The sequence below is a fragment of the Larus michahellis genome, chromosome 9, assembly GCF_964199755.1.
Source record: "Larus michahellis chromosome 9, bLarMic1.1, whole genome shotgun sequence".
Taxonomy (NCBI): domain Eukaryota; kingdom Metazoa; phylum Chordata; class Aves; order Charadriiformes; family Laridae; genus Larus; species Larus michahellis.
This window is the reverse complement of record NC_133904.1, coordinates 31,204,291-31,228,037: the sequence shown is the minus strand read 5'-3', so window position 1 is coordinate 31,228,037 and position 23,747 is coordinate 31,204,291. Positions and strand designations below refer to the sequence as shown.

Genomic DNA, 23,747 nt, shown 5'->3' with positions numbered 1-23,747 from the left:
ACACCATCTCAGCAGTGCCAGTACGTTCAGGAATGCAGTCATGGGTAATTAAAAGGGCTTTTTATTTCCTTATTACCACATTTCCACTGCGTTCTCTCAACTTTTGCCTTCCAAGAGCAGAAATTAGTTCATTTAGAAATTTTTATTAAAACACAACGATTTCTGAAAAACACGCAGAGATTGCTATGGTCTCTTCCACGAACCAGTCCATCCCCAGCATGGCGTAACCTCCCACTGGTTAGGTAAGCCTCGTGGTGTCCTTTATCCACTTCAGGTACTTGGAGACCCTGGTGTAGATGCCATATTTACCTGGCTTGGCACATTCCTCGCCCCAGCTGGTGATCCCCGTGAGGAACCAGGTGCCCTCGATCTCAGTGGTGTAGGGACCTCCGCTGTCCCCCCCGCAGGTGTCACTGCCCCCGGCTGAGAAGCCCGCGCAGAACATGTTCTGCAGGATGGTGGTGGAGGTGCTCTTCAGGCAGGTCGGCCGGTCCACGAAGGGCACCTTGAGGATCTGGAGGGTGGTGGCTGGCCGGCCGCGGAAGAGCGTGCTGCCCCAGCCGCTCACCGTCCCCATCCCGAGCTTCAGCAGGGCATTGGTGAAGTCCCGGTTCCCGATGCAGATGGGGGTGACGTAGCTGTTGAAGCTGAGTGGCTGGTCCAGCTCCAGGAGGGCGATGTCGTTGTGGTGCTTGTTGATCGTAGCATCGTATGTGGGGTGGGGAAGGATTTTCACCACCTTGCGCCATTGCTCCGTGTTGTCTTCCTCGTTGGTGTTGTATTCACCTGCGGAGACAAATGTGGCTTGGGCTCCATGGCTGGGCCAGTGACCATGCCCTGAAGATGCCACCCCAATGTGACACCACCCTGATGTGGTATCACCCCAGCCGGGTGGTTGCAAAGGGATGATCACTGCACACCCCAGCCCTTGGGAAGCTCCAGGCCTGGTGCCACCAAGGCTGCTTGCTCCTTGTCGAAGGGCGTTGGAGGTTCCCCCGTGGCAGCATCTCCTCGGTCCCCACAGCCAGCAGGACCTGGACCCCCCGATGTGACACCAAGCATGTGCCGGCTGACCAAGTGCCAAAGGTCCAGATGGTTTTGCCAAGGTTAGTCGCATTGTGGCTGTTCTCAGGATTTAGCACCCTCAAAGAGATGTAAGAGGATGTTGCCTAAGCATCAAAGTGGGGAAAGCCCCTAGAAATAAAAATCATTGTTCAAAATAAACTAGTGAAAAGAAACCTGACCTTGCCTTTTCCAAAACCCCACAGCCACAGAGGGCTATGGAATACCCACCCCCTGCCCCCGATGCTCACAGGTGCCCCGGGTCCCTGCTGCCCTGACGAGGCTCAGCTGGTTGCAATTACAGGGTGATGCTGGCGGCTCCAGGTTCCTGTGATTGAGTTGCTGGCAGCCTGTTTCCTCCCCTCCCGGCTTGTGTAACAGGTAGAGGGAAGGGAAAATGTTCTGTGGTCTCAGGCTGGCAAGTGGGCAGCGTTTGGGTCTGTCTGCAGCCGAATCCCCTCTCCTGCCTGTGCTGCAGGCTCTCGAGCAGGATGACTTTTCTTCGCAGCCCAAGAGTCTCAGGGGGCGTTTAACCCCTGCTGCCGTACTGCTCCGTGCTTTGCTGTGATCTCCAGAACACACCGTCTCCTCTAAACAATATCTGCAGCGCTCCTGGCCCTGGCAGCGTCCTGTGTCTGCTGTGTCTGCCTGCGTGGAGTGGCGCGGAGCCCGGCGAGAGAGGTGAGGCAGCTTTCTGCGGTCGCATTAATGCCGGTGCCTGACGAAGGCGGCTTTAGCGGCTGGTGCTGCCGCCGTGCTCTGCGAGGGGCTGGTTGGTTTTGTTTGTTTGTTTGTTTGCAGCAGAGTGTGAATGTCAGCCTCCTCGCAGGCTGTGTTTCTACAGTGTTGAGGCAAGACAGATGTGGGGGAGACTTTTAGGAGGTTTTTCTTATTCTACAGCTGCTTGCTATTGCTGGGGACCTGGATATATGCTTTAGGGAGAAAAGCGGAGAGGTAAAGGATAGGGGAGGGGAGTGCTGCTTCCACCCCCTGCTGTTGATTTTTGGGCCTCCCAGGATGCTATAGACACTTAGCATCCTTAGCTACAGTGTCAAGGCAAGACAGATGTGGGGGAGAATTTTAGGAGGTTTTTCTTGTGCTACAGCTGCTTACTGTTGCTGGGAACCTGGAAATATGCTGCAGGGAGGAAAGTGGAGAGGCAAAGGATAGGGGAGGGGAGTGCTTTGTCACCCCCCTGCTATTGATTTTTGGGCCTCCCAGGATGCTATAGACAAAGCTGAACACTTAGCATGAATGGACGTGAAGGAATGGGATGTTGCCTGCGCAGTGTATGTGGTGCAGGTGTGAATCCAGTAGTCCCTGAAAGCCCTACAAAATCCTGTTTTGCTTTCTTGACTTGCTGCCGGGCCACAGTCCTGCCCTGGAAGCCCCGCGGTGCCGCAGAGCGGTGTGAAGGTAGTGTGAGGGGAGGGATAACATCTCCTAAACAGAGCAGGGACGTGACGTGCAGGAGCGAGCCTGAAAGAAGAGGCGGTTTGCATGCAGATGCAGCAGATGCCAAACCTCTGTTCAGGTGGAAATGTGTTTTTCTGGGGGGAGACTGTTTTTGCCCAGGGTATCTTGTGCTTTCTCACACTAGTGGGTGCAAGGCTGGGCTTTGTGGCAAAACTGCCTGAAAAGTAGATGGCAAAAAAAAATGCTGTGTGCAAGCCGTGAGCCTCATCGGGGGGTGTCCAGCCCTACGGCACTCGGTCTTCATGGTCCAGCCTGGAGCTTGGCCGCGTTAACGTGGAAGATGAAGGTGCAGCTGGAGCCCTCTTGATGTGAGCTTATTTCTTCTGTAGGTAGAAACTCAGTGCTTCAAGGCTCGGGTAGAGTGTCATTTTTGTCACATTTCATAGTGTTTAAACTGAAAGTATGACTCTTGCAAGACTCCTCTCAGTGCTGGTTGTAGCAATTACTAATCGCATCAGTGTTTCCCTCTTGTACCCATCAGCATAACCTTTCTACACTAGGTATTCATACAGGGGAGAAAGAAATAATTTGGGGAAGCTGATTCTGCCACAGCTGTGACATGTGGCACCGTGATGCTTGCCAAGGCCCCGTGCTGAGTTATCAGCAGGCTGCAACCGCTGGGTACCAAGAGTCGGGGGGGAAACACCATTTTTCAAGCAGATACACCTTTGTTTTGTAAAGTAGAGCCTCACTTGCTGTGCAGTCTGGCCACACTGCCCCTGCCTAACTTCCCAGAGCCCCTGCTGTAAAAGCACGCTTCCCCACGTGCCATCCCCGTTTCTCTACTTCAATGCATTAATTCTATTTGCTTCTAAAGAGGTTAGACGCAAAAGTAGTCATCTTCTCCTTGCAAGGAGCTAGTCAGGTTACTGGCACCCCTCTCGGACCAGCCACACAAATCCGTGCTCTGAGAGTTGTGTGAAAACTTCTTGTGACCCCCAAGAAGAGCAGAAATTCCGAGTCAGGTCCTATGTGGCCAGCAGAGATAAAAATCCATCACACCAGCTTGTGAAGCTGGAGAGGGACTGTTTACAAGGGCATGTAGTGATAGGATGAGGGGTAATGGCTTCAAACTGTAAGAGGGGAGATTTAGATGAGATCTGAGGAAGAAATTCTTGGCTGTGAGGGTGGTGAGCCCCTGGCCCAGGTTGCCCAGAGAAGCTGTGGCTGCCCCATCCCTGGAGGTGTTCAAGGCCAGGCTGGATGGGGCTTGGAGCAACCTGGTGTGGTGGGAGGTGTCCCTGCCCAGGGCAGGGGGTGGCACTGGGTGGTCCCTTCCAACCTAAACCATTCTATGATTCATTGAAGCAGCATCTCAGCTGAAGTCCACCAGGCTGTCAAGCAGCCTGGGACTCTCAGGTGAGCTTGCCTGTGGTCAGGTTGAGTTGTGTTTGCAAGATGGTCCAGCAGCTCCGCGGCTTTGAGACCAAGGCCAGACCCAGCTCACCGCTCCCACCAGAGGTGGTGGCACCTGCAGAGACCAGGCTGCCGAAATGCTGCAATCTGCAACTGGGGCCTTGGTGCCCCAAAGCAATTTGTCCCACGTTGCCGCCCATCATGATGGTGTGGGTCCCGGGGCTCTGTGCAATGCCTGGTGCCTGGCCAGTGCTAGCCCTGCCCCACGTCCCTTGCCTGTGCTGGCCCGATGCCACCCGAGGTGCTCACCTGCCACTGCCGTGACGTTGTCGCCTGGCTGCAGGCAGTGCGCCGCCGTCACCAACCACTTCTCATTGATGATGGACGCGCCACAGAAGCCCACGCCGTGGCTGTTCACCAGGTGGATCTGCGGGAGCAGAAGGCAGGGACATCCCCGGGTTTGTGTAAATCGGTGGAGAAGAGGAGTGGGACGTGGGGGTTTTGTTTGGCTGTAGGGCAGGCTGTGTTCAGGTTGTACAGACCCAAAGACGCTGCTTCTCGGGGAGTCCCTGCCCCTCGGTCCCCTGCTCTGTGCAGGGGGTGGCCAGCACTGCCCCACACACGTGTTAGTGCCCCATTGCGCTTCTCCTCCCTATGCGGCCTGGCTGGGAGAGCCGACAGCCCCGAACACAAACCTCAGCATAAAACTGAGGGCGGCCGAAATACAAGTGCATCCACACGTACCTCTTAAAAGTCTTTTGCCAGTGACTCGATCTTAACTGGTTAACTAGGGACAAAAATCTTAACCACCCATTCCATTTGGGCATCGAACTGCCTCAGTACGGGGCACAAGACAGGACATCCCTTATGCTAAAACTTCTAATTAAATTGATGAGCTTTAAAAGAAGGATTTCTTTATAATTCATGTGAGGTGGCTCATCACTGTCCACCTGCCTCGAGTTTTCCACGTCTTTACTCATTTGATGCCTCGTTAGGCAGAGCCGGCTGCACTTCAAGGAGCTCCATATCCATAAGGAAGAGGATGGAGCTTGCCCATGGCAACGAGCTGCTGGCCACGGGAGGGCAGCGCAGGCTGCTGGTGGCCCAGAGTGCTCGTGGAGCAGCCAGAGAGGAAACAGGGACACGGTTTATAAAGCTCTTGGCTGGGATCTGAGCCCCACAACCACCCCCAAGCACCAGGGGGAATGTCGCATCCCTCCTGGCTGCTGCTGCAGCCCAGCAGGCCGAGTATCTTCACTTGCCAGCTGGCAAAAGGGCAACCGAGACTTTTTTTTCAGTGGGTGCCTGGTGAGGTAAAGGTCTCCACGAACAGAGGCAACTAGCCAGGCTTGGTGGGCTTGTAGCATGTGATTTTGCATGCTTTATGGGTACTGATTTCTCGTGTTTAACTTTCTGGTTCTCCTCTTGACTTACTGAGTGGTGCCAGCATCACCTGTGGTTTGTCCCACAAAGGGCTGTTGCACAGAAAGCTCTCTGTGGCTAGGGCAGCGGTACGGCCTCTGCCTTTTCGACACAAAATATGACATCCCAACCAACTTCCGGCTGCTGCTTCTGGTGGCCGTGTATGTCCCCAACACTTTACTGGCTTTTTTAGCTCTGAAATGGAGGGCAGGTTCTTGCTCCTGACCTTCCTACAGGCACCCTGCTCACAGCTTCGCTCCCTCAGCAGACATAGCGGGATGGGCTCATCTGCGTGAACAGGCATTTACGTCCCTGTGCGGGCACCTTTTCATGGACGTGGCCAGTGTGGGTCTGTGCTAGAGCTTGCAACAGAAAGAGATTTGCCATTGCTAAAACCTCATCTGAAATTATTATTTTGCATTCTCAGCCACTGAGGTTTCTGCGTTTGCTGAAGCCAGAGTAGAATTTAGGGGCAGTAGATGACTTTAAAAAAGATCCAAGCCAGGAGCTACCTTTCATTTTGCCAACAATTTAGAAGTATTTGCAGAGGGGTGGGTTGGAGGGGGTTTCTTTGCAGCCCCCTCCCTTGCCTGAGATGTCACTTTTGGTGAAATAGAGATGACTTGGGTGTCACAAGTTGGATTTGGTAGATGTCACACAAGGACAGGTCCTGTGTTGGCATAAATTATCATGGATCTATTGAAACTGATGGAGCCCCAAAATGAGCTGCATTGTTCCTTGCAAAGCTGTGCCTTGCAAAGCTACCCTCCCTCGGCATTTGGCTTAATCTTGGTAAATTCATGGACTACCGGGGAATCTCTTGCTATAGCTCAAATGCGGCTCCTTTGTGCCCCGCCAGGTAAAGCTGCTGTAACTCCGACTTGCAGACTTTTGCCAGGGCAAGTTTTGTTCTTGGGGCATAAAACCGTGTATAGAAAGAAGTTGTGCCCCTGTTAGACTTGAGATCTATCGCTAAACTAACCTCAGAGACGGGCTTTGGGTGTGTAGAAGGAAGATGATGCTGCATTCAGAAGGAAATGAATAGGAGAGCTGCAGAAATAGCCAGTACCTGCCAAGGCACCTCTCCTCTCATGCTGTCTGATCCGCCCACAACCCGGGTGCCCGTCTTAATTATCGGTGTGATTTTTGTGGTGGCAGCAGTGGCGGTGGTGCTGGTTTCTGTGATGTTGTCAAGCTCCTCGTCATGATCATCATCGTGGTCAATGGCGGTGATGTTCCAGTGCTCAAAGGTGTTTATGGAGCGGGTGAGCTTGCTCTTTGCTTCAGGAGCCGTGATCCTCCCACAAGGATATGGCACTGGGAGAGAAAGAGTCACGGTTACAACTGGCTGGGCATCACGCTGAGGGTTACAGCGATCTGAGGAGGCAGGTCCTGCCTCATCTCACACTCTGTTTTGGGACCAACGTGGGAGACGCAGAGTCCCGGTGCAGGTGATATGTAAGAGCAGCAAAAGCATAAATTGTTTCTGGGCTTTAGAAATGACACCTGGATCACAGACTGGCAGGGGTTGGAAGGGACCTCTGGAGATGATCCAGTCCAACCCCCTGCCAGAGCAGGGTCACCCACAGCAGGTGGCACAGGAACGCCTCCAGGCGGGTTTGGAGTGTCTCCAGAGACGGAGACTCCACCACCTCTCTGGGCAGCCTGTGCCAGGGCTCTGCCACCCTCACAGGAAAGAAGTTCCTCCTCATGTTGAGGTGGAACTTCCCATGGTCAAGTTTGTGCCCGTTGCCCCTAGTCCTGTCACCAGGCACCACTGAAAAGAACCTGGCCCCATCCTCCTGACACCCACCCTTTCAGTATTTATAAACGTTGATAAGATGCCCCCTCAGCCGTCTTTTTTCCAGACTGAGGAGACCAAAATCCCTCAGCCTTTCTCCATGAGAGAGGTGTTCCAGTCCCCTCATCATTTTGGTAGCCCTTTGCTGTCCCCTCTCCAGCAGTTCCCTGTCCTTCTGGAACCGGGGAGCCCAGCACTGGACACAGCACTCCAGATGTGGCCTCCCCAGGGCAGAGCAGAGGGGGAGGATGACCTCCCTCCCCCTGCTGGCCACACTCTTCTTGATGCCCCCCAGGATGCCATTGGCCTTCTTGGCCACAAGGGCACATTGCTGGCCCATGGGCATCCTGTTGTCCCCCAGGACTCCCAGGTCTCTTTCAGCTGAGCTGCTCTCCAGCAGGTCACCCCCAACCTGTCCTGGTGCATGGGGTTATTCCTCCCCAGGTGCAGCACCCTACACTTGCCCTTGTTGAATTTCATAAGGTTTCTCTCAGCCCAACTCTCCAGCCTGTCCAGGTCTCTCTGGATGGTGGCACAGCCTTCTGGTGTGTCAGCCACCCCTCCCAGCTTTGTGTCATCGACAAACGTGCTGAGGGTGCACTCTGTCCCTTCATCCAGGTCATTGATGAACATATTGAGCAGGGCTGGGCCCAGTACTGAACAGCTTTGAAAAAGAGGAAGGGTTGTGAGGGAGCGTGTTCCCAACGGGAGGGTGCAGCTGTGCCTGTATTTTGTGGGATGCTGAGGGACATACCTGGGAGGCAGCCGGGCGCTTGGCTGACATTCCTACAGCAAGTAGCTCCAGTACAATAAAAGTCCAGCTGGGAGAGGGCAGGAAATAGTATCTGCCAATTGTACAGCTAATCCTGCTTGGCACCAAGGTGAGGAAAACATTAATAAACTCTGTCTCGAGTTGTAGATTTTCTCTGTTAATGAAGATCTCAACTGTAGGCTCGCTTCAGACGAGCTCTTCCCATTTCTCTCCTACGCATTGTGTGCCAAATTCCTGCTGATAGTGGCAGTCAAAATAGTAAATAGCATCAGGCATTGTCTTTCATCTGAAAAGCTTTCGACAGCACTGTGCAAACAGACATTAGTGTGAAATCAGATGTAAGTGTGGCCTACGGAGACTTCATTGTTTTTTTTTAAACTGTCCGCTTTAGGAATAGGGCTCAAATAAGTGCTGAGTGATGGAAAGTGCCACCCGTGAGGTTAGGCTAGGAAATGAAGGTTTCAGAGCCAACAAAAGCTAAGCTTTTGCAGGAAGGGCAATTACCCAACCTGAAAGATGATCTTATCGCTAACAGTCAAACTTTCTGGTCCGGTGAAAGTGATACAGTGTGTTGGGCAACACAGGCCTGAGCTCTTAATGTTCTCCATTAACGGAAGGACTCCCAGCATAAGATACTTCCTATGCTGATTGCTGAAAGTCAGCGCTTTTAGGAGCTGAAAGTGTTCCTGGCTGCAGCTATCAGACCTTCAGAAACCAACTCACCCGTGCAGGTGCCTGCACGCTAGCTTAGGTGTGCAAATCTGGTACTCTCGGGTGTCAGAAATACGACAGCATCAAATGTTAAATTGACTTTAGGTGACAAAATATTTCTCTACTCGGTCTCCTCTTTCCTCTACCAGACGTGCTTCTGAGAGAGATGTTCATGCCCAATTAACTTGCTGTGTTGCGGTGGGTTGGGATTGCTCGTGTTGGTGTGGTTTGAGGTAGCCTAACAGTCTAGGAGCAGGGTAAACTTGGGGAATATAACAACAACCACCTATGCTTTAGCCCTTTCTGAAGTTGCAACCTCAAGCGATGCATTTCCCCTCCACCCCGCTCAATACCACAGAGTCTAGTTTCTGTCAAGGGTCTTTGTGTGCAGGCACACACTGCTGGGAGGACAGCACCACCACAAAGCTTAGCTTGTTTCCACCCAACTCAGGTAATGATAAGACACTGTGTGATGGCAAGCCATGAAAAGGACCATCAGGAGGATTTGCAGTAAGAAAGATTGTCTTTTGTTCTGAAAAAGCCCGGAGCACCCTCAATTTAGCATCAGTAACTAAATAGTAGCTCCTCTTGGAAGAACAGGGGAGCGAGCTCTGGCTGGCTGGACACCAGTGCGTATGCTGGTGTAGCTGAACGTCACACTTCTGCCTCCAGAAAACTACTGATCCATATCTAGAAATATAAGATGGCTGCAAGTGGGAGAGGTACCTGTGCGAGCGGCCATCTGAAACGAGCATTTACCTTGTGAAAAATTTCCAGACAACTACCTTCCTTCTCCACCCACCTAGGCTAAAAAAAGGAGGTTTAAATTGTGTCCTTCAAACCTGACCCCATTGGGAAAGTGTGGGGTCAGGATCTTTTGCTAAGCAGGAAGACAAGGTTGGTCTCTATCAGGATATGGCATTTCTATGAGGTTCATGTACCTAAATTCAGGACAAGACCTTGGAAACTGTCACCCAAATCTCTTAAAAACACTTTAAAAGCCAACCTGTAGGTTCACAGGACTTTCCGTCTTCATGAAGCCTGTAGCCAGCAGCGCAGGAACACACAACTTTCTGCGGTGGGTCATGCCTGCAAAAGTGCTTGCAGCCTCCATTTTTGATTGCGCAAGTGAAGTCTGAAAGAAATGAAAATGAAACTGTGAAAGCCCTTTTGAAATACAACAGGTTAGAGATGTGTGGGGACTTGGACCTTCAGACTCAGCCTATAACCCAGTCTGGTTGTTCCAGACTATGGAAAACGGGTGCTTGTTTGCAAGGAGAGTGTCCTCCTTCCAAATCACATCCCTGCTCGCAATGAAGGAGCAGCGGGCACCTGTTTGAGAAGGCAGGTTGAAGAATGGCCCTATGAGAGGTCCTGGCACAGCCTCCTCCTGCCTCCAACAGCTGCGTGCTGTCTGAAATCTGGCAGCCTGACCGTAAAGGACTCCTGCAAATATTTGGTTACAAGCCATGTGATTTCCCCACTGTCGTGCTGCTTTCCTCCCCCTTCGTACTTAGGGCAATCCAGCCCTGCTGCGGATGCTGGTGGAGCAAACCCTGAGCCCAAGTAGGGCTTCGTCCTGGGATCATTGCTGGGCTCCGAATTTAAAGCCATATGTTTTTTCTGACATATCAATAGATCATCGCAGCCTGACGTGGAAGACCCATTTCAGCAGGATGTTTGATGAAACGTGTCCTAACCTGAGGCACGGAAATTCCCGTGACTTTTGTGTGTCTTCTCACGCTCCTCTGTGGTGGGAACACCATCTCTTGGAGGTGGGAAACCACTAATCCACGGACACCCTTTTAATTCTCAGTGAGTTTTCAAATAACTTCACAGCAGATTAACTCCACTCCTACTTTCTCAAGGACACCCCCCTTCCTGTAGCCATTTTAATGCCATCATTTACTATTTTTACAGAGCTCCTTTTCACGCCTCACTTCTAGCTCTATTTTTGTTCCTGCCTCACTTCCACGAAAAATCTGCAATGAGACTATTTAAATTTGATGCAGCTTTGAAATGCTCTTTTTAACGTACACTCCTCTCTTGCCAGAGCAGAAGCTCAACTAGAAAGAGAATCTTTTATTAGTGCAGCGAGTCTAGCACATCATGCGAGTCGCACAGCCCCTGATTATATTATAAATATAAGAGCTGAATATCCCTCTTGCTTAAATTATCAGCTGTTTGGTTTTCACAAGCTCCTCAACCCATCAGGAAAATATTTGCCTTTCGTTTGCCTTCAGAATCAAGGTTGCTGGTGATAATTATAATTATGAATTTAGCGGAGTGCCATCGAGAGGAGGTTGCGATAATCCTGCCCTGCTCAGCCCCTGCCGCCCAGCCTGGCGTGGGAAGCGGGGAGGAGGAGTGAGAGCATGGGGGGGGGGCCCATCGGGGTCGGTGGAAAACTCTTGCTTTCACCGGGTAGAGCACGTCACCCCTGATTGACGGGCAGCCCTGGAAAGGCTCGTGCTGGGGAGATAAAGGAAGGTCTCTGTGTCAACATTTGCGCTGGCAGCCACAACATGAACAAGAGACCTTGAGCCTGAGTCTCTGCTGAACCCTGCGTAAGAGCAGGCACCTCGGTGCCCAGCAGAGGTGGAGCTGGGGCTCCACCAAGGGCAGGAGAGGACAGGGACATCCGCTCCTCCATCCCCAAGCACGTCCCCCGGTAATCCCATTGCCAACAGGCTGAATTTGCACATTTGTGCAAATTACAGCAAGGCGAAACATGTCTGAAGCAGCCCCCTAGCAGGACGAAGCTCTACGCCCACTTTGATCCGATGGGAGTTCAAGTAGGCCAGAACAACCACAGGACGAGCCCCCAGTACGTACCTATTTCACAGTTTCTGCCTTCGTACCCAGGTGGGCACCAGCACACATAGGAACTTACTGCGTCTTTGCAAATGGCTCCGTTTTTGCATGGATTGGGGTCGCACTGATCTCCATCTTGGAGAGAAGACAGGAAAATTAACAAACCTAAGTGCCCACCACGTCTGGTGCCGACCAAGCGCTGGAGCCTTGCTCTGTGCAAGCCTCCTGTTAAAGACGAGCAGGAGACCGCACGCCTCCCATCTTTGTAGTGGAAAATAAGTCACATCCTGGCACCCAAGTGCACAGCAGACCATGTCAGCGCTGGGTAACACCAGCAGCAGGGCTTTACCCAGGGTCCTAATGATGCACCCCGTCCCGCGTGGGTTAATTCCGCTCCTTTCAGCAGAACACCTCTTCAGTCCTCTTCATGCCCCATGTCAACAGAACCTCATGCCTTGGCTAAGTTAGGCAAGGTTAGAAGGTTTGCTTCCTCAAGAGTGGTTAGAATTTCCTAATCTGAATTTGTTTAACACTACCGTCTTTGTTCTCTGAAGGTTTGGGCCTGTCCACTTGGGTTTGGAGACCTCTTTGTGTGTTAGGATTGAGAGCCTCGGTCATTGCTCTAAGTCTTGTACTACTGTTAACCGATTTGTATTTTTCTTCATATGTCAGGGCTTTTATTTTCACAGTTGCCTACAGCTGAGAAGCTGAGGCTTTAATAAAAACACCCAGTATTGCAAAATTGGTGATGTAACACTTTGGAAGAGAAAGTCAGTGACGTTAAACGACAAGGAAGCGCGCTTTGCAATGGTTGTGCCTTTAAAGGCAAGGAGGAAGGGGAATGTCTTGATGCGTTTGTGTCCTACCAGAAAGCGTGGCTGTTAATGGTGCTTTCGGGAAGGGGCTGGAATGCAAAAGGCGGACTGCAAGCAGGACAAAATGGTTCTGTCTCGTTTAAGGCATGGTGTCAGGGTTTGCGTGGAAGGTGTGGATCGCGGCTGTTGCTGCTGCCTGGCGAGGGCAATCGGGGCTTGGTACCACTCGGGTGCAGTGCGAAGGGTGAGCTCCTGTGGGCTGCACGTGTTGGGAACAGCAGCTTGTAAACTGAGCGGTAAACCAGGCACTTCGGATCACAGGGGAATATATGGCATTCATTAGTTTTGAAGAGCTAATTGGTTACGGTGGCAGGGAAGCAAATGCAGCATTGGGTTTCAGCGGTTGGTTTTTCAGAGGACAGTCCTTCCATGCAAATGTAACTTCTTTATTTTATAGTCTGGACAGAATAATCTGAATTATTTAAGGCTTTTTAGTGAGATGTTCTGGGCCCTTCGCCAACCTACAAAGCGGTTCATTTATTGAAACGTCCTTAAAATTACTTTCAGATGCTTTAGTGGGCATTGAAATCTTTTTGGTAAGGGACTGAGGAGTCGTCGGGGATGGAGGCTGAAGGGGGGGAAAAAAATACATGGTGGAAAGAAACTGGTGGAGCAGCAAGGGTTTGGGACCACTGGTGTGAATTGCAAACAGCTGTTTGCTGTGATCACGTTGAGGCTCCACTTTAATATGGCATTTCTAGGGATTCACACTGGGCTTGCACGAGGCTGTGCCTTATCTGGAGATCTCTGCTTGAGAACAGAGCATTTGCCTTTTGCTGAAGGGGTGTTAATTCTTGCTGTCGTGTTTTACTCTGTAACCACGGCTGAAACTAGAAGCCCAGAGTATGACCTGGGCTCAACAGATCCAGTGGTCTGTGTGAACTGGTTTTGTTCAGTGAGGTTTTTGAAGCTTGTTCAAAAAAACCTGAACAAAGAAAATGTTTAGTAATTATGTACTTTTTTTTTTTGCTTCAATTTTTATACAAAAGGGGCAGGCCCAGGCTGGGTGGCTGCAGGATTTAAGGTGCGTGACTCTGCCTAGCTCTGTCATAATACGGGTTCTGAATGCTGGAATATACTTTTTTTCAATAAACATCTGCTGCTTCTGCACTGAGAGATGACTATTATGTATTTGGACATGAAAAAAGCAGCTCTTACCAATGTATGTTTTCCAAAACTCCATCTGCAAAGGGAAAAAAAAAAAAAAAAACAAACAAAAAAAGAGGTTTCCTTTGATTTCTAATTCCTAGGCACTGCCTGACTGAAGTAGTAAAGGGATGACTCCAAAGATAAAGCAAAAGACTTGTAGGAAAACAACCACCTCCGTAATCCCACTGGTGACCAACAAACCTTTAAAGCAGTTCCCCAGCCCGACTGATGGATCACAAATGAGAACAAAACACAATAGATGCCGCACTTGGCCCCTGCAGGTTCCCCCCTTGCTGTTCACCCAAAAGGCTCGTAGAGGCATGGGCTGGGGGGGAACGAGATGTTGCCATTTTGCAGCAGCGATACTCACCGTTTTCTCTGTGTTTTCAAACACCTCTCGGGCTTCTTCAAAGCTGCATTTTTCTTCTATGCATTCTCTCTCGAGGTTCCCAGGAATAACCTCTTCCAGTCTGTTTGAATTGGCTCGCCTTTGCCGCTGCAGAACCGAGCTCGCCTCTTTGTTCTCGATGAAGACTGCAATTCGAAAAGGAACAGGGGCTAGAGAGGAGCACGTGCCGTCGGGTGATGCAGCCGGGATGGGTTGTCGGGGCTCTGTTCTCCCAGAAATCAAGACCTTTTCATGCATTCAACCCCCCCGCCCCATTGCCCCATGGCCAGGGATGTTTCAGGAGCATTATCATCTACTTGAGGTTTCTTTGGTGTCTAAAAAGTGCAATCCAGAGAATCAAATCTTGGAGAACCAAGAGTGAAAGTAGACAATAGACAGAAATGACTGATGGTGACAGGCTGAAGTTTGATGCTTGAAATTCCCTAAAGCAGATGGTGTGAGTATCTCCTATCATGGAGGCACAGCTCAGAATAAGCTATTTGAGAGGTGAAAATAATAGGCCTTTTCATGCTGCTGCTTGGTGAAGTCTTGTTTGGACACAGAAATTGTCCTGCTTTAACTGTCTCTGCCTTTTTTGGCCCTGAAAAGCCATTTGTCTCCGCAAGCAGCTGCGGCCCTTGGAAGCCATGAGCCATTTGCTTCTCCCCCTGCTCCTCGCCCTTGCCCAGGGGTCTGGGTACCACAATTTCGTGCTGACAGGAGGGGTGACACGAGCCCTCCTCACCCCCTGGGCCAGGTCACATCAACAAGGTGTTGTGCGTCCATCCCCCTTCAACTTCTGACCAAGCTCCGGGGCAGAAACCACCAGCAGAGCGCTGCTGGTGCTGCAGGGACCCCCAGTCCAGGTGGGATGTCCACGGCGGCCACCAGCCTTCCCATGGTGGCTGCCTGGTGAAGGGCACAAGGACGTGCAGTGCCATCATGGTGCTACCATGAATGGCCTCCCAGCAGGGCCACACGTCCCATCAGCTGGGTCAACAGCAGCAGCCTCCCCATGGCAGCTACCTGGCAGGGTTTGCTCCTCACCCACCTCTTGGAGACCCCCACCTCTGCTGAGCACTCTTCTCTAATCCTACCTCTCTAAAAAAGACATTATTCACCCAGAGGATTGTTCCTGCTTTGCCTCTCCTCTCTCTCCACCCTTTCTTAGTGCTCGCAGCCATGTCTCTTTTTGTCACTAGATGGCATGGTAGAGCAGCTCTTCTTGGAGCTGCTGGTGGCCACCCTGGACACGGACCCTTATCTGGGGGCTCTATGCCGGAAGGGGTTCAGGCCTCTCTGAGGGCTATGGAGAGCAGGAGCTCAGCTGGGAGGGCAGAGAGGAGAGTGAGGGGCAACTACCAGTCCCTGGTTCCTTCTTATGGCTAACTTCTGATCTTCATCCAGAGAAGATCCCAGCCTCTCTGAATCCACAGAGGATTGGTTCTGTTGAACTCTCATGAGCCCCAAACAGGTTGCTCTGATTTACACCATGCCAGTGATGGTGTAATCAGCCCCTTGACTGAAAGATCTCTCTGCAAGAGACCGAACTAATTGTTTTTGCAATGCTTTTAATCATTGTAGAGCAAGTTTGCACCTCTGCCTTCCTCATGCTAGTGTGGTTTTGGTTAAAAACGAAAAGGAGTGCATTCAGATCCTGACCTTAATCTAGTTGTTTGGCAGTAGATATCGATGGGCAAAGCACTGACCTCTGAAGAAGCCAGGCTTGTTTCAAACACTGCAGCCCCTGAGGGGGTGGCCGGTCCCCTCCCAGCTGCAGGGTTGTGGTTTACATGTGGGATGTGAAGGTACACCCCCAAGGAAGGCTCCCTGGAGCATGGAGTCACAGCTTCGCTGGAGGAGACCTTCTCCCCATGGCATGGGCTGCAGCCTCCAGCTTGTCCCCAAGCCGGGCAGAAAAGGCTAAGGTGAGAATGGTGGAGTGGCCTCCCTTGGTTTTATAGCCCTATTGGGATCTCCATGTGCTTAGTGTCTGGGGTCCCGATGTGAGCATGGCTGCACATCACCCCGTGTGAAGAGAGGCAGCTGCGTTAGACCTTCTCCTTCATCTCTTCCCGGTGGGATGTGCCAGGCACCTGCCGTAATTAACCCATTTAATGGTGAGAACTCATTTTAATGAATGCAGCTTTGCCTCCCTCAGATCCCTCTAGGCTTTCTCAGTTGCTTACTGATCCCACATGCTGCTTTACAAGGTAAACCTGATTTGAACTGAAGGTTGCAGGCCCCATGGGGTCACAGATGCGGTACTCAGCCTGGCTGGAAACCATCCTCACACCAAGAATATATTCACACATGACTTATCAACTTCTGAACCGGTATCTGAGAGAAGAGATGGGTCCCTGGGCCAAGGGGACGTGGGGGTGGATGTGTCCTGCCAGCCAAATATCGTATTTTCTAGGAGGTACACCTGGGTGGGTGGTGGTACCAATAGGAGGTTCTGCTCACTTTTCATTGCTAAGCAAACATTTTGGGAAAAGGTCCTTTTTTTTAACCTGTTACTCGCCACGTTTTAATGGAAGAAGAAAGGCCAGCCTTGCACCAAACGAGTACTCACCCTGGATGTGAACCAGCCTCTGCTGGAACTGTTGCTGCTACAGATAAATCAAGCAACAGCCTGCATTACTATGTGTGATTGCCTACATCCATCAACCGCTCTATCTTGTCTACAGTTTTGGCTGCGTCTTACAGTCTTTGTTAAATTCACGCTGGGTTTGGCTTTAAACAGTTCTCGCAGTGGCAAATCCAATGACTGTTTTATGGCTGTGAGTACTTGTTTGTACTCCAGGACAAAGCGGCGGCACAGGCAGAGGTGTGGATGTTACTCCGCCAGCAACACTCTCCCCTTTTTTCCCCTTCTCTGTGTGGGTGCGTGCATTCTAAAATGGCTGAATCAAGCTCTGAAAGCTTAAAAGCCGCAAAAAAATTAAGAAAAATCCCATTCTTAAAATTAATCCCTGTGACACATTCTGCATAACATCAGCATAGAAACTATTATTTCATTCCCAAGAAAAGAACCAGAGCTTTAAAGAGAGGAGCTATAAAACGCAGCAACCCCTCTGAGCTCTCGTCTCTTATGAGACTGCGTGACCTGTCCCACCGTCAAGTGGCAAACTGTCCCTTCACCTGTGCCACTAATCCCCCCGTGCCCAAAAGTGAAGGACTTGCTAGGTTTTAAGTGAACCCACCTGTACTTTCGGCAGCAAGACACGCTCCCAGAAGACAGACGGAGAGTACGAGGGGGATATTTGCCATCTTCTTCCCACTGCCCAAACCTCTCACTGACAAATTGTTCAGGTCGTGGAGTTCAGTCAATAGTTCCAAAGTGCAAGTGCTTGTTTATTTATTCTGGGTAACCCTTTAATTTAAGGTCCCCAGATGTGCCATTGGTGAGGCTTGCAATGGCAACACGGGTGTTATACAAGAGGACATGTCTATGTACAAGAAACCTGATAGGAAATTCCAGTCCTTGGGCTCATCTTCTGCCCTTTAGGATATTACTGCCATTTTGGGGGGGAGTTGAGCATGAGACAACAATAAATTAGCTCAGCTTCAGTGAACTTCTTTAAAGGATTGGATTTCCCATTCCTATCCGGGTGATGTTGTTGGTCATAGAAAAGTCCACAGTGGCATTTTCAAAGGCTTCAGCATGGTCCACATTTTGTCCAAAAGAGGCAGCACAATCCCCTTGAAGACCACCCTACAGATGATGCTTCCTCTGGGGGACCAAGTACCCTTGGAGCAGGGCTGTGCCAGCCAGCATGGTTTCACGCAGGTTATCTAATTAAAAACCTGGATGAAGCGAGGCGAGACTACTGGTTCGCCATCCATATCTGCAGGGGCAAACCCTGGAAACACCATGGAGTTTCCTAGGTCCTGTACTTGAGGCCACAAGAGGGGACCCGCAGCTGGGTGGCTTGGGCAGTGGGCTGGTGTAGGGATGTGCTGATAAAATGCTGCATTTGGAGCAGGGAGAGTGTCCAGGGCAGGTCCACAGGCTGCTCCTCATCCACACTGGCCAAAGAGTGGATGAAAGGGAGGGAAGATGAGGGAAATAGGAAAAAAAAAAAAAAAAAAAAGCAGGTTTTCATACAGAAAAGAAAGAGCGGGTTTTCATATGAAACCATTCATGTTCAATGGTGGGTTACTTACAACTTGTAAGACCCATTTCTTCCTTTTTCCTGGCTTTCCTTTAATGTAAGAGCTATTTCAAGGTGAGTAATTACTTTTGGGAAAATACCGAATATTGTAAAAAAAGAAATGCAAGATTCCCTTTTGGAAAGGTCAAAAATCTCTGCTCCACGCCTCCTTCCTTGAGGAGCTGCAGGGAAAGCAGGCCAAAATCTTTCATCCCACTCTGGGGAGGGCTTGTGGGCTTTCTGCCAGTGACCAGTTCCTCAAAACCTGCTTCCCAGTTCCTGCTTCTCCCTGTAATCCCTCCATGGAAGGGGCAGAATTGAAATCCGTCATTGCTCCCGTGCGTGTCTGGGGCTTGCAGTGCGCTGCCCAAAGATGAGAGGGTCTGGGACAAAGGAATTTTAGGGCAGAACTCAATTTCTGAGTGCTGTTGCCTTGTGGTATTGGCTCTAATAGTGTAAGAGAAGAGCAGCGAGAGGCTTGTTAAAGCAGAAGAGCTAGAAGAGAGGAGCTGGCAGGTTTTACTAGTTGCCAGCAAAGCAAGATGGATATTCTGCTATTGTCAACGCAAGAGAATCAGTCCGACAGCACATTTCATGGCACTGTGAGTGCTCACCAGCAAGATAACGCCATCCGGTGAGACGCCCAGTACGTTCCGTGCTGGATGTGCCCGTGTCTCGCAGGCCAGAGAGCTGTTAGCTGCTACGAGGCTACAATAGCCCTTGGGTAGTTGTTAAAGTGTTTGCTCGAGCTTATGAACCATAAATTCTGTGCGCCAAAAAAATTAAAAATGTTCTTTCGCGCAGCAAATGGGAGAGAGGTTTATGGTTGCATGGGTATTTGGAGTTACTTTTGTATGCAGAAAGGACCGATCAGCCACAGGTAAATATGAGATGCTGAACGTGAGTTACAGCCTTGTGAGATCTGTGTTGCCTAGGCGGAAAAAATCCTTTATTTTCCCTTTCTTGGGCAAACAAAAGGTCCTGAAACCTATAATTCATCTTCTTTCTTCTTGTTCCGTTTGAAATGATCTTTATTCTTCACCGACAGTAGCTTTTGTTATCAAATTTCTGTGGTAGGTAAATGAGTTAGGGTGAGGTAACGTGCTGTTGATGTAAATTGAATGCAAAGTGAAGAAGGTAATGATAATCTCTCATTTTCTGTGCATAAGAAAATGCAAATGTGAGGAAATAAATTGAGCTAAAATGCTGAAACAATACATCTCCTATCAATAAAGAGGAGTGTAGAGAATGGCCTGCCATAAGAAAGGATAATTAGAACCTCATTACTGTAAATATTTTACTTTAGAACATAGGTCAGTCAAATTATTTTTGGTTTATGGTGTTTATTTCACTTGTAATAGTACTTGCAACATTATTGCTAATTAATCTTCACAGAAAATGCCAACATCATTAGAATAAACAAGGCTATTAATACAAATAATTTCTATTGTTTACTACTATTGCTGTCAACTTCTGGGGCACTAAATTCAAAGCAAAGTGTTTCTTTTTATTTGTATTTGCAAACAAAATCCCCTAGAATTGCGATCCCCAGCATGGGCACTTGGGAGATGAAAGCTTTGCTGTTTAGGTGGGTGACATCAATTAAATATCAGATCTGGCTTTGTTTCGACTTAGTGTTCTACGTTCTCTAAAGAAGACTATTTAAAATACACCAACCAAGTCATGTTCCTTCCTGTTAAAAAGGCTTTCTGTAGCAATGAGCTCTTGGGAGACATCTCTTCTGGTTTGAGTTGATAGGTTTGGGGTGGGTTTTTTTTGGAAATATCCCTTTTTTTTGTTGGAACAAAACGGTCCCACGCATGCGGTTGTTGGACGTATGGTTGTGTCAAAGGCTGAAGGGGCTGGCAGGGACACAGGGTAGCATGTTCCCGGCAGGGTCACCACCTCGGGCTTGGGGACTGCACGTCTTTCAGGGAAGCTTTCTGCTGCAAAGTGAAATGAAGTTTATGAGAAGTCAGAACAAGGAAGCTATTTCCATTTTAATCTGATAGATTTTTTTTTTTTTTTTAAATGTGCTCTGGCTGCACTGATCAATAATGTTAAACAGCCTGATGGCTTGAAGATCTTGTTAAATGATTGTTCATAATCTCCCTTGTCTCCAAATGCACTCTTTTAAGCGAAAGATCCTTGCTCAAAACCTTAAGCAAATTGCAATTTGCCCTTGTCCTCTAGATAGCTATGGTAAGTAATCCTTCCTTAACCAGCAGCAAACAAGCCATTTCTGAAAAAAACAGGGAAAGTAATGCTTGATCTTTGTTTTATTATTTTTTCTTCTTTATTTGACTACTTTGAAGTCCCAGGCTTTTTCTGGAGCAACGATTGTGGGAAGTTATCCAAATATAGAGGCAGCACAGCCATGGAGTCCTTTGCAGTGCCTATCATTCTGTTGTAGTCATTAACATACTGGAGAGAGTACCGCTTCTGTAAAAAGTCCCATGGCCACTGAAGATGGCTATGGAACATGTTGCCCAGAGAAGCTGTGGCTGCCCCATCCCTGGAGGTGTTCAAGGCCAGGCTGGACGGGGCTTGGAGCAACCTGGTCTGGTGGGAGGTGTCCCTGCCCAGGGCAGGGGGTGGCACTGGATGGTCTTTAAGGTCCCTTCCAACCCAAACCATTCTGTGATTCTAAAAAAAAAAAATACTAAGGTGTATTTGGACATCAGTGGTGTTGGTGACCTACCCCAGATGAGGATGTGCCCTCAGCTTTCACAGGCGGGATGCAGAAGCCTTGTCCCCATGGTGGTGGCTCTGGACTGGTGGGATCGCAGGCGCAGGGAGATGCTGCTGCGGACTTCAAAGCTGGGCAGTGGGAGGGTTATTCAGGCAAAAAGGAGGTGGCTGGCTTTGGCAATGTGAAATGGCAACCAGGACCATCCCTTCAGTGACAGCAGCATACAGCTTGTGCAGGAGCAGTGCTGGTTTATAGCTCTCACATCTCTGAGAGCCTCTTCCCTACTCCCCTGATCCATCTCCAGGCTTTCAGTTCCTGTGTGTTGGGCATTTTTATTCTGCTTTTATGCAGAGGCTTGAATACTTGTGCCAAGAAACAGGCTCCCCTTGCTGAATTCCCTCCAGACACATCCATCGCGGTTAGCACTTAAGCTCTGTCCCTCCCATTTTATTCCATTTTTAATTAGACTCCTGAACAGGAGCACAGAGCAAACTCCACTTTCATCTGGGAGACCCTGTGCTGTGAAATATTTACGGGAAGTAAATAACTGTCAGAAAGTAAATAAGTCCCTGACTCTACATGAGTGTAAAAGTGCTTTGAAATAGTCTCATTCGAATAAAAGCTTCTCATGTTGAGTGGCAGTAAGAAACAGCAACACAGGCAAAAAATTCCCAATGTAGAAGGTAAACACAATTACTAATTCATGGAGCAGCACGTTTCACAGTAGCAGCTTTAGTATCTTTCTTTTCAGCTTGATTTAAAATAGGCCAGATTAAAAGGAAATCTGGATTTGGTTTGGTCATCATCTTTTCAGAAAGTGGAGCGCAAGCACGGCCAGACACACCATGTTGCTGGAGTTATTCTAAATTTAGACTTGGCCGTCTCCACTTCAAGCTCTGAATAAAGCAATGAAACAAAGCTCGGAGAAGGCAGCAGCTCTTGCAGGTTTTGAGGGGTCAGGTAGATCACCAAGCTCCAACATCATCGTACAGAACAAGAACTAAGTTAAATATAAGCTCAAAAGCTGGCCCACCGCTGTGCGTGGGATGGATGCTCGTTCTTCGCCAGGCTTGCTGGTGTGAGCTTGAGTTCTGGAGGTTCCTTTGAAACAGATCTCTCTAAGATCTTTCTCCTTCCTCCAGCAAACCCATTGCTCCCATCTGCTGATGGCATTACTAGGGTAGTGACCTAGAGAAATACTCCTGGGCCAGGACTGTTAATAGAGACAGGTTAACTCCGGCCAGCAGCATCCAACTGAGCAGAGGGAACTTGTTCCCTTCTTCACTCATGGGAGGAGATTCGTCCCACCTTGCTCTGATGCCTGTTGTCAGAGGAGGGAGGCGTCTCTCTCTCTTGCTCTCCCTTTCTGGTGATTAGAAAAGGAGCCTTGATTAACAGTTTATGCTCTGTGTCAAACTTTATTTTTGGGAAGTTAAAATTGGGGTGAAAGGAGTCTCAACCAGCACGTCCAAACCCGCCTTGCACTTAACTCCATGCTGAGCCGCCTTTTCTTTCTACTGTCTTTATAATTTGCCTTCTTGGCCTTTAGGGACAAAATTGTCTGTGGTATTAACATTAAAATTGAAGGGGAGGATATGTAGACAAGAGATAAGGGTGTTTCTAATCTGTGTATCCCTAATTGATACCACCAGCCTGCTCACTGAGACATAGGTTCTTGAATCAGTGGCACTCAAAGCTCATCCCCTGCTCAGTAAGTGTGGTCTTGGAACACCCCTTCCAGCTGATTGACTTAGGAGGGAACCGGAAAAGCTGAGAGCTCTCCCTGTAAGTCTTTGACCCACTGCACGAGGCAGACAATACTTGACATATATTCAGAGAAAGGGACCTCACGGTCTCCACTATCTGCTCACATCAACAGGTATGATGGATGAAAGCACCACTCTGCTTCCAGAGGGAGACACTGCAATTTTTCTCTTGAAATCCCAGGACCATCAGAGGTATATGATGTCATGAATAGTTAAGACTGAATTGGCCTTTCTAGCGGGTCTGACCTACTTGGGTTTTCTTTTCTGTTCCCCTGACCTAGTGCCCTGGCGTACTTTTCTTGGTAACAGCGCTCGCTAATGGATGGTTGGGTGCTCTGACTTGCCAGCTCTATAACAAAGCCAACAGCGCTCTGTTGTGAAGGTTAATTTGCAGCCAAATTCACCAAGAGAACTAGCCAAACCTCTCTGCACTACTTGGGCTCTATGGTGAAAATTCAAGAAGGATGGTAGTTGTGTACCCAGTGGTTGCTTCAGAAGGGTGATTTTTACTGGTGTACAGTGGAGTCACCTCCCTGATGGGATGACCTGCTGCCATAAAGATCAGCCATGGCTGTTTGCAGGTGGGCTTTCCAGTCTCCGGTGCTAAGAAGGCACAGAAGCTTGGGTTCATCTTTCTGAATTTAATCTCCTAACTTGAATTGCCCAGTCCGGCACCACGGACTCTATAGTTGCAGGAAAGAGGTACTTCTAGAGACCCAAAAGGTGAGGCGCTGGGGGTATGGCTGGGCTTTGAAGTGCATTCCTCCCTGTGTTGGCTCCACATGGAATGTACGGCCCTGTGCTCCAAGTGCGATGGGGAGATGACAGCTCAGTGTCCATACGTGTTTGGTGCCTGTAAAGCTGCTGTGTTGTGCCCATGCTTTGTTCAGAAGATGTTGGGAACCTTGGTAGTAAGAGGATGGACGGACAGTAGGATGCAAAGGGACAGCTGAGGGCTGGAACCCGAGGTGGCTGTACAGAATGCAATGGTGCTGTATCAGATTTGCACTAGTTGAGCTTCTAGTTGAAGTTGCTAATTTAAACTTTACTGCAGATGTCCTGAGAGTTTTTAATTTAAACTAATACAAAGTAACCTTAAAAAGCAGCATGCCTATCCTACCTTAGGAAAACTCTCTTGTCTGTTTCTGGCTAGCCCTCTTTGCAATTAAGGTTGTATGACTAATTATGAGTTGAAGCATATTGTAAACTTCTTAAATCAAGTGAAATATTTCACATGCATGGAAATACAAGTGGTTAAAAGATGTGATATCTAATATATGACACACTCTTTCTAAATTAGGCTCAT

At 49.3% G+C, this 23,747-nt stretch overlaps 1 protein-coding gene across 1 annotated transcript; it reads right to left on the bottom strand.

Moving 5' to 3' along the window:
- Positions 1 to 45: 45 nt before the first annotated feature.
- On the bottom strand, positions 46 to 17,125 carry F9 (coagulation factor IX). The gene is made up of 8 exons (XM_074601702.1): positions 17,033 to 17,125; positions 13,809 to 13,972; positions 13,448 to 13,472; positions 11,436 to 11,549; positions 9,607 to 9,735; positions 6,386 to 6,633; positions 4,204 to 4,321; positions 46 to 786 (listed from the first exon to the last, which is right to left on the bottom strand). Exons 1-8 carry the CDS (start codon positions 17,097 to 17,099, stop codon positions 239 to 241), a joined length of 1,413 nt encoding a protein of 470 aa, XP_074457803.1. The 5' UTR covers positions 17,100 to 17,125; the 3' UTR covers positions 46 to 238.
- Between the last annotated feature and the right edge of the window lie 6,622 nt (positions 17,126 to 23,747).

Excerpts from the sequence above, each read along its gene's own strand:
- F9 (XM_074601702.1), bottom strand. The coding sequence starts at position 17,099 with ATGGCAAATATCCCCCTCGTACTCTCCGTCTGTCTTCTGGGAGCGTGT. Across the intron at positions 13,473-13,808 it reads TTGAAAACACAGAGAAAACG|ATGGAGTTTTGGAAAACATA; the intron begins GTGAGTATCGCT and ends TTCCCTTTGCAG. Across the intron at positions 11,550-13,447 it reads GTTTTGGAAAACATACATTG|ATGGAGATCAGTGCGACCCC; the intron begins GTAAGAGCTGCT and ends CTTCTCTCCAAG.